We start from the raw sequence: 10248 nt of genomic DNA, 5'->3' as shown, positions 1-10248 counted from the left end.
TCAAATCTCGATTCCACTATAGTTGTTCTTCACCTCTCCGATGAGGTGAGCACAAGAACCTCTCACGACCAATTCCGGGGCTCCTCCACAATCTTCTTGAAGGGCTCCACGAAATCACCTTCTTCAAACCATCTAGGGAGCGGTAACTCCCAAGAGTAACAAGCCGATGATGCTTGCTTGAGGATTCCCTAGTGCCATAAAGCTCTAACACTTGATGCAATGAACTAGAATGTTCTCACACTCACAAGGATGCAATCTCTAAGCAATGAGCGAGCGAGTGAGTGAGAGAGAGAGGAGGAGGAGGAAACCAGCTCAAATATGTCAAGGAAGCTTTCAAATGGGCGGAGAGGGAGCTCCCACAACTGGGCAAGTGATATATATAGAGGACCCATCGGAATATAGCCGTTACACTCAAAACACGTGAAACAGAGTTTTCGCGGACTGGCCGCCTCACATATACCGGACGGTATACCATTCAAAACCAACGGCTAGAACAGCGACTGTCCGTGCCCTAGGGGCAGACCGTCCACCGTTCAAAATCTCCAACACTCAGAATCAAAAACATCTTTGACTAAACTGGTCAGGTGCAGGAGGACCGTCCGCGCCACCCGGGCGGACTATCCGCCGTTCAAAGTTTCGGCGCGACCAGAAACCAAGTGTTTCTGTCCCCGAGCTCAAGCTGGCTGGCGGACCGTCCACCGATGTCCCTTTCAGCGCAACATAGAAACAAACATTTCTGTCCAAATCATTTAGATGAGGGGCAGACCGTCCGCCCCCAGGGATTGGACTGTCTGCCCCTAGCAGTCAGCACACATTTTTTAAACTCGGTTTGCCATTTATCAAAAAAGTGTTAGCCCTCATACATGCAACACTGAAATTTGAGCAAAAAAGCACACGGTCAAGCAAGGGCACAACGACCCCCTCTTGATAGTACGGCTATTTATCTTATTAATAAGTCAATTTTCATCCTCTAAACACCTCATGACCGGTAAAAGGAAAAAGCCCTATGTTTATACTTTTGCCTTGAGCGAATCCATTTATATCATCTCTAATTCTTCTCATGGTAACACACATGCACACATTCATATGGACCAACCAATACTTATTTATCTCATAAGAAATTGTTAGTCCATAAATATTTTTATTAATTATCAAAACTCAAATTAGGAGCCTAGATGCTTTCACCTTGTCCCCCAGAGGCCCAGACTATATAAAGGCGGGCGGTGACCCCTCTAAAACATACAATTATCTAAGACAATACAAACCAACACATAGGACGTAGGGTATTACGCTCTTGGCGGCCCGAACCTGTCTAAAGTTTTGTGTTCCTTGCACCTTTGGGTTCAGATTTCGGTGATCCCTTGCCTAAGTCCTACCACCTCGGGGGTATCCCTCGGTGGGCTTGGCGGTTAAACATTGACTCCCCTTGTGACTTGTAGTCCAAATCAAACTGTTAAAATTTAGCAAATTCATCACAAATTAATTTCTTATTTTGATCTCAGAAATATGTCTACAAAAAAATTGTGGAAATAAACTCGAAAGATGCTTCTATATTTACATTGAAAGTGTCAAACTAATTTCTAATAGAGATATCCATTAATCTAAATTTTTTTAACTGTGATAGATGAACTGCTAACATATCTGATTGATATTACAATATATAAAGGAAAACTCATGCTGCAAACAAAACCCATCAAATCCTAAATGTCAGCCATCTAACAAATGAATTATGAAAGAAGCTAGAAACAAGCTTTAATATAATGAAAACTAGACTACCTATGCAGGCAAAACAACCATATGGCGAAAGAAATTAAAAACAACCATATGGCGAAAGAAATTAAGAACAGAACAGCCAGCTGCAAACAAATGAGTATTTATTTTTGTTTTTACTCATAAGCTTAGAAACAACAACCACCTCAAGCCAAAGTAGAACCACCATTCAATACAGAATTAACATCTCCCTTTCTATTGCAAAGAGGAACAAACTGGTTACATCAATGCAAAATTACAGATGGTAATTCACAAGGATAGAACCAAAATAACTACCGAAAGAAAGGAAAAAATATTACAAGGTACACAAGTAAGGCAATATATGTTAATAAGCATACTATTTCCTTCCTCAGACATATTAGGCGTGTAATAGGTTCCACAGTCATGAAGACACTGTTATGTGCATCCTTAAACACGTAAAAAACTTCAACCTTTTCCTCACTAGAGAGTTCTTCAGTAGTGTTCACAAGACTTATGCAACTCTTGATAGAGTAATCAACTTCTTTTGCTACAACCTTTACTTTTTCTACATCCTCCTCTTCAATTTGTTTGGCTTTCATTTCCAGCTATATTTTGTTCAACATCCTTCAAGTGATATTTGATCTTGATACAACTATATTCTTCAACATTCCAGCGATATTTTCTTGATTCTGTCTTTTCCCATCCTTGGTTCCTTCATTTGTTGCATTAAGTTCTTTTCTTGATCTTGATACAGCATGTTCTTTTTTTGAACTTGTTGCAGCATGTTCTTTTCCGGATCTTGTTGCAGCAAGCATAGGCCTATTTGATCCCCATAGTAATAACACATCTTGATTCGGGCTGTTGCAAGATCCTCACTTTTTCACCATCGACATCATCATCATCACGATCAGCAAATTGTGCAGAACTATTGTCATCAAGCTTCATTACCTCACTACCATCGACTTTTGTGCCCCTTGCTGGTTCTGATATTGTTGGCTCAAGAGATATGAAGTTCAAGGATCCCTCGGCTACATGTCCTGAGCAAGAAATTAGTGTGAGGATAAGCAAATCAGTGCATGTTTAGTTATTAAGAAGGTCAAATATCTTATCATTGAAAATATACCATCATACAACTCTCCAAGTGAGTCAAACAAATGAGAAGGCTTGGTCTGGAACTTTTTAGCTTGAGGATAGGACTGTTGGAAATAGAAATTTTAGATCTCAATGTGAAAAATAGCAAATCCAATAGGCAATTTAAATGTAAAACTGAAGTTCAAGTTATTTTTGAGCTTTACCAGGAGTATGTTATCCCAATAAGGTCCAAAACTTCATTCCAATGTACTCGGCTTTATTTTTTAGTTCGACCGCTCGAGGTACGTGACAATACATAAAAAAGCATAATAGAGAACAGATTGAATCTTGAGATGAGCAAAAATCAACATGGAATTGGATTTATGAACACAGATGAAACTGAGATAAACACAACCAGATCAATGAGCAACCAAAATAAGCTCCATACCGATCTTTTATATTTCATAGGTTTAATTTTCACTTGTATTGGTTGACAAGTCCGTCATTGCAAACCCACTGCATATGTCTTTTTTCTTATTGTCTTTTTAGGGCTCTACCATATAATGGTTTTGGTGCGAGCTCTTAGTTCCATGCTGTTGTAAACTCTATTTTTGTCTTAATTGCTTTCCTGCATATTAGAGAAAAAAAATATGGACACTAGCTCTACCGAACCTGAGAATGGAGGGTAGTGTGTGAATAACTTTATAAAACAAGCAGTGAAAAAGTATTCATTACCATCAGATTAGGCAGTGATGAACCATCTATGACAAGAGGTTAATAGAGACTAAGTGCATTTGGCAAAGATCCAATTTCTTTACTCCTTGTTTCAGATTTATATTTTTTTTATAAATATATTATGCAGTGAATTAGGCACTTTATGCAAATGTTACGTGCTAGTTTTATTGGGGGTTGATGCTCAAAAGAGTGTATGTTATGTGGAATATAATTCATATGCCAAATACTACCAATTTGGATTATTGTGTTTCTAGATATTACTAGTACGAAAGAGAAACAAATCTTCAGGTGTTTTGCAATAACCAGAATTGTTGGTTTGTTAGGCCACTTCTAGTGGAGGTTTTATGAGAGTTTCATGCACATTAAATAGGGTGCCATGTCATCATTTCAGATGATGTGATACTGATTTAATGAGAAGAGAGATGAAATGAGTTTTTATCTAGATCAAACCATATATGCACGGTTACCAACACTTGATGAGTCTTAGAATTAAATAGGATAAGTGTCTATAAAATAGCAAACATGAAACAATGCATTGTAATGGTGAGTTTCATCTATGGTTTCATTTGTGTTTTTGGTGATGTGGAACTCTTGGAAACAATAAAATAAATCCACCCATTTTTTTTTGAAACGTTAAGATTGCATTTAGATCACAGACAAAGTACAGATATGGGGTAGAGGTCACCCCAATCGAAGTGTTCAAGCATCTGACTCACATTACATGGTGACGAATGACCTAAGGCTTGACATGAAAACAAACAGCTGTTTGGAACAGTAGTTCGCCTTGCTTTCTTTGCAAGTGTATCTGCTGTCCTTAGGGATTCACGAAACTAGGCCTTGGTTTCCGACAAGAAGACTAGAATGGTGCACAAATGTTAGTTTGATGCAACACTAGAAAGTCCAGGTTGTAGAATTAAAACATCCGGCTAATGCCCAGTATCAATATGGTGTCCAGCCCCAAGCATCTCTAATGTGTCGGAAAACTTAAAATTGATTGGTGTGCAGAATCAATTTTTAAGTTTTTGAGAAACTAGTCTGGCGGCGGCTGCTGCTGCTGCTTCTTTTTTTTTATAGACTGGTTTGGCTTCTCTAGCTTCATGGAGTGTGGAGTCATCGCGATGACGCTTCACGATGGGCCCACAGCCCTCCGCCTCCCTCCCTCGCTTCACCGCCGCGCGCGCCCTCTCCGTCTCCGCCCGTCCCCACAACCCGATGCCATGCCCGTCTCCCGCCGCCGCGGCGCCCGCCTCCAGCCCGCGCGGCTTCCACGCGCACCTCGCGTCCGTCGCGCCGCACCTCCCCTCCCTCCTCGCCGCGCTCTCCCGCGCCCGGGCCGCGCGGCTCCCGCTTCCCCCGGCCACCCGCGCGCTCGCCGCCACCGCGCTGCTCCGCCACGGCCGCCTCCCGGACGCCCTCGCGCACTTCAGACTCCTCCCGGAATCCGATCCCACCGCCCCGCTACCCGCGCCGCTCTGCAACTCCCTGCTCGCCGCGCTCGCGTCGTCGGCCGGGTCCCTCGCCCACGCGCGCAAGGGGCTCGACAGAATGCTCGCGGGGGCCGTCGAGCTGGACACCGTCGGGTTCGGGGTGTTCGTCAAGGCCGTGTGCAGGAAACATGATGGGCTGACCGAGGTCCTGCGGCTGGTAGATGTGGTGGGTCGTCAGGGGAGCCGGATTAACAGGTCGGTGGTTGCAGCCATGGCCGTTGACGCTATGTGTAGGGAGGGGAGAATTGAGGATGCTTGGCGTGCTCTGGAGGAGTTGAGGTTGTGTGGGTGGAAGCCGGATTTCGTGGCATACAGGATAGTGTCCGAGGGGTTTAAGGTGGCGGGGCGGTTGGAGGAGGAAGGATTGATCTTGAAGCAAAAGAGGAAGCTCGGGGTCGCACCGAGGAAGGCTGAGTATAGGGAGTGTGTGTGCTCGAGTTGGTGTCCAACAGGCTGGTTACAGAGGCGAAGGAGATGGCAGAGGCTGTTGTGTTGGGCGATTTCCCGATTGATGATGATGTGCTTAATGTTTTGGTCGGTTCAGTGTCTGACATTGATGTTGATGGTGCTGCCATGTTCTGCAAGTTCATGATGGGGAAGGGGAGGTTTCCAAACACCGAGGTGCTTGTGAACCTTTGCGAGAACCTTTGCAAGAGCAAGAAGGGTGACAAGATGTGGGAAATTTTCAGGGTGCTTCTGGAAAAAGGGTATTGTAAAAATGCAAGGGACTACCATTTGGTCGTGTCATTCTTGGGCAAGGCTGGAAAGGTTAGGGAGGCATATGATGTGCTCAAGAAGGTGAAAAAAAAGAGACTAGAACCTGACATTTCGTCGTATAATGCTCTCATGGAAGCACTATGTAGAAATGACCTTCTTAGGCCGGTCAAGAAGTTGTGGGATGAGATGTTCACCAGTGGGTGTAGCCCAAATCAGCATACATACAATATACTCATAGAAAAGTTTACAGAAATGGGTGAAAGTGAAGAGGTCCAACAGCTGTTTGATCATATGTTCCAAAAAGGAGTTGCTCCAGATTGTGAAACATACACATCCTTCATCACTATGCTATGCCAGGAAAATAAATATGAACAGGCCCTGGAGATCTTTAAGAAATCTTTGACACAGGATGCTAAAGTGGCTAGTTCAGTGTTGAGTACGTTTATCCTTGCTCTCTGCAAACAAGGTATAAATGACGTTTGGCTGCTGCTCAAATTGCTTTTTTTTTTGTTCCAGGAAAATGATGCTTTCTTTATCTCATTTGAACAATTTCTGTGGCATAATATTTTGCAGGTAATTTCAAAGTGGCATTGAGCGTTATGTGTTCTGTTCCATCTAATGTTGAGAATTTGAATTCACATGTTATCTTGCTGAAGAATCTAACAGACGTTGGAGAAGTAGAAACGGCCATAGAGCACCTAAAATGGATTAGGAACAACTGCAGCTCTAATTTTCAGAACATAATGAACGAGCTCATGGCTTCTCTATCCACATCTGCCAGTCTTCAATATGTGACAAAGTTGACACAGTGTCTACACTCACAGAAGCTTGTTGATGATGCTGACCCATGGATGAAGTTGATGCGAAATGTATATGGTTGAATTGTAATTTTTCAATGAGTAGTACATCCACCTTGCAAACAAGGAAAGAGTGATTGAGATTATTAGGTGGATTTCCAGGCACAAAACCGTATTACAGAAACAAGATCTGTATTGCAGTTATGAAGTATCACAGCCTCTCTGTTTTATGCCTAGCACAATATGGCCAGATTACAAAAGGTACTGGAAAATGTACAACGTATCCTACCTGTTTTCCTTACAAGAAAAGGTATTTATGTAACGTTCTTTTCCTCCTCTTTTTGCTAGATTTAGCGTCAAGCCATCTTACTCTGCATGTTCCAAGAAAATGAATCCAATTGTGAGCATTGTACCATGAGATGGAGATATGATCAATCTCATATTTATTTCTTCTGATTGCAGGTCTTGAACTGCAGTTTTATCTCTGTAGTCATCTTGGAAGATTTCATGTGTCTCTGTAATCATGGGTCACTAATTACTGGTTAATGGTTGTTACTTGTAGTTTGTTAGGTTCATCTGATATAACACATTCTTATATCTTGGTGCATACATAACTCACCACAACATTTGATTTTTATTTTCAGTACATTTTATATTTCCCTACTATTATGTGTCTCCTGTATCAGTAAGAAAATTTGTGCATGTAATCACATGGAAACGTTGAGCTTATACAGGCACATTGAATTGAAATTGGATACACCCTTTTGTTTTCTTTTACCTCTCATCATCATCAATGCTATCAAAATCATCTGTGTATCAGAGGCCCTCTCTATAATTATGTGATATCTCTTCTCCTCTCATTGCTCATTTGAGCTATGACTACCGTGCCTTTGTAAGGTAGTATAATAATGCGCCTTATGTAGAATTTACCAATAATTGAAATGACTCAAATGATAAAGTGTGATCCTTGGAGTATCCTGTTGTTTAGTAATGAACACTGGAGACTGCTGTGAAAGCATTACCTTAGTATAGCTTAGAGTCACTGACATTACTTAACTATAATTACACCCTCCATCGGCCTTCTCTTGTATGAAACTTCCATAGTGGAAGTAACACTATTAATTTTCTCCATTGCGATACATATCATGATTCTTGCCCTGATGAATACATTTTCTCCTTCCAGTTGTTTAACATCGCATCATCAAATGTATTATCTACCATTTCATCAATTGGCACTGAGATGTATTTCCACACATCAGGTTTGCACAGATGACGCAGCAAACTCCTTTTTTTTATGTTTGCACGGAATTTAAGAGTCACACTTGAGGGCGGGCCAGCCCAAATTGTATTGATTCGTAATACACTCTGAATGTAGAATTGGGCGCTTACCGTGCAATTTTTGTTTTCCTGGGCATGAAGAACTCCAACCCTAAGAGACAGTCCAACAGGGAAAAGACCTCAAAATCAAAGACTAGGTAAGGTCCTCAATTTGATGCTGCATCATTTGCCTAGTTGGTGGTCACAGTGTTATCTTAACGCTGAAAGAGTACTTGCAACTTTCATCCCTTCGGCTGCCCTGGCTGCTTTCTCTGACCCAAAGTTAGGATCAAGAGCGCAATCCTGGCAATGTCGTCCTGAGTCCTGACTGCAAATTTAGATGACTATACCTTGTATCAGTATGCAGTTTCATTTGGCTATTGGGCTATGGTTTTGGAAAGTACTGTAAGACAGGTAAAAACGTATTTTCAGTAATGTAATATGAGTGTTTCTGATTGTATTATTTATTTATAGCAAATGTGATGAGAGAAAACAATAGCCAGCAATGCAAGGCTAAGGGACTACAGAGTGTTCCTATACTATATGACGTACCAAACTACCCAAGCAAGGAGGCAATTCATTCCTCTTATTCATCAACCGAGTGAAGACTGAAGATGAGGGGAAAGCTTAAGTGCTTAACCAATGAAGAAATTGATCAACATCTCCGAAACCCTTCCTAAACCCCTCCAGATCAGTCCCACTCCTCATCGCTGATCATGTCGTCCTCGTCCCTGGGCGGCCGGACGACGATCAGCACCTCGGCGGCGGCAGTGGTGATGCCCTGCTCAGCCAGCTTTCTCCCTCTCTCCACCACAAGCCGGCCTTCCTTCTCGAGGATGTAAAGCCCCTTCTCCGCCACCTCCTTCTGGCTCCGGTTGGCGATGACCAGCACCGGCTCCTCCTCCGCCGTCCGCCACGGCAACTTGCGCCCGTCGGCCAGCTCGACCACGACCGCCTCCTCCGCTGCCGCGGCGACGGGGCCCCATCCGGGCACGACGGCCCACCGCGCCCACGCCTTGTCCACCTCGACGATGCCGAGGTCCACGTCCGTCTTGGTCCGCCTGGGGGCGGCCTCCATGGCGGCGACGCCGTCCGTCTCGCGCACCACCGGCAGCAGCAGCACGGTGGTAGCCTCGGCGACCTCGCCGTACTGGAGCCGCACCACGTTGACGGCTGGGCGAGCCGCGGCGGCGGCGTCCTCCTCCTCCACCTCCTCTCCGGCGGCCTTCTTCCTCGCGCGCTCCATCTCGAGCTCGACGCGCGCCCTGGCAGGGTCGGTGGCCACCACCTGCAGCGCGCGCTCGAGCTCGGCGATGCGGTCCGCCACGTCGATGGCCTCCCGCGACTGGCGGAAGCGCGCGAAGGCGAGGCAGTCGCCGGGGGAGGCCCCGTCGAAGTCCTCCCACCCGTCGTCGACCCCGCGGCGCCGCGGGAAGTCCTTCATGGAGCGCGCGAGCTCCCGCACGCCCTTGGGCTCGAGGCGGTGGTCGATGGAGTGTTTGGCGGCGTCGGCGCGCTGGCGCGCGTTGAGGAAGCGGAGCTCGTAGAGCAGCTCGGGCCCGCCGAGGGAGTCGAAGTAGGGGACCAGGTCGGGCGGGAAGGCGGCGGTCTCGCTGAGGAGCGAGTCGCGCACCTGCGAGGCGACGACGAGGCAGTTCTGCTCGACGCCGGAGATGCCGGTGGCCTCCTCGATGGAAGACGGGGTGAAACCGTCCCGGGAGAGCGCGGCGATGAGGGGCGCGTACTCGTGCCACCGGCCCATGCGGTCGCGGAGGACCTCGAGGCGCTGGGTGAGGTCGAGGGTGCGGTAGCTGGGCGGCAGCGGGGACGGCGGCGGGTGGAAGGGCTGGTAGAGCCGGCCCGGCGGCGCCATCGGGGGCGGGGTGAAGGGGAGCTTTTTCCGGTCGCCGGGGCCGCCGCCGCCGGGGAGCAGGATGGCGCTCGCGGCGATGTGGGTGGCGCGGCGGCGGGACGGCGCGGCGGCGTGGCGGGGCGCGCGGCGGTGGCGCGGCACGGCGGAGGCCGCGGCGGGGTGGGAGAGGGAGAGCATGGTGGGTGCCTGGGCGGGTGGTGGGTGATAAGTGGGAGGACGGAAACGGAAGCCAGAGCAGCTTATCGCTATCGGGCTTGGCTTAAAGGCGGCTCCAGCGTGCGATAAAATCGAATCGTGGGCTACCCAAACCCAACAAAGCGCGTAGCGACGATCAACGTTTCGTTGTCATCGAAGAGAGAATCGAGCATACAACTTGATTCGCGTGGTGTGGGGTGTCGGTTCGGCCGATCATTCAGGGTCCTTTCCGAACGGGTTCTTCGCGGAAACTTTTTGTTTCCCATCTTACGGTGATTGAGATTCGTGCACATGTTGTGTGCCGTCCAATTTGAAGCTCAGCCAT

The 10248-nt window shown here is 46.4% G+C and overlaps 1 protein-coding gene and 1 pseudogene across 1 annotated transcript; one reads left to right on the top strand and one right to left on the bottom strand.

Annotated features, from left to right (window-relative positions):
• Window positions 1-4649: 4649 nt before the first annotated feature.
• LOC120650904 lies at window positions 4650-7309 on the top strand (annotated as a pseudogene).
• A 971-nt stretch (window positions 7310-8280) lies between these two features.
• LOC120650905 (rubisco accumulation factor 1, chloroplastic-like) lies at window positions 8281-9953 on the bottom strand. The gene has a single exon (XM_039928213.1). It carries the CDS (start codon window positions 9903-9905, stop codon window positions 8547-8549), a length of 1359 nt encoding a protein of 452 aa, XP_039784147.1. The 5' UTR covers window positions 9906-9953; the 3' UTR covers window positions 8281-8546.
• Between the last annotated feature and the right edge of the window lie 295 nt (window positions 9954-10248).

This window comes from Panicum virgatum, chromosome 9K, assembly GCF_016808335.1.
Source record: "Panicum virgatum strain AP13 chromosome 9K, P.virgatum_v5, whole genome shotgun sequence".
Classification (NCBI taxonomy): Eukaryota; Viridiplantae; Streptophyta; class Magnoliopsida; order Poales; family Poaceae; genus Panicum; species Panicum virgatum.
The sequence above is the reverse complement of the archived record's forward strand: the minus strand, read 5'-3'. Positions and strand labels throughout refer to the sequence as shown.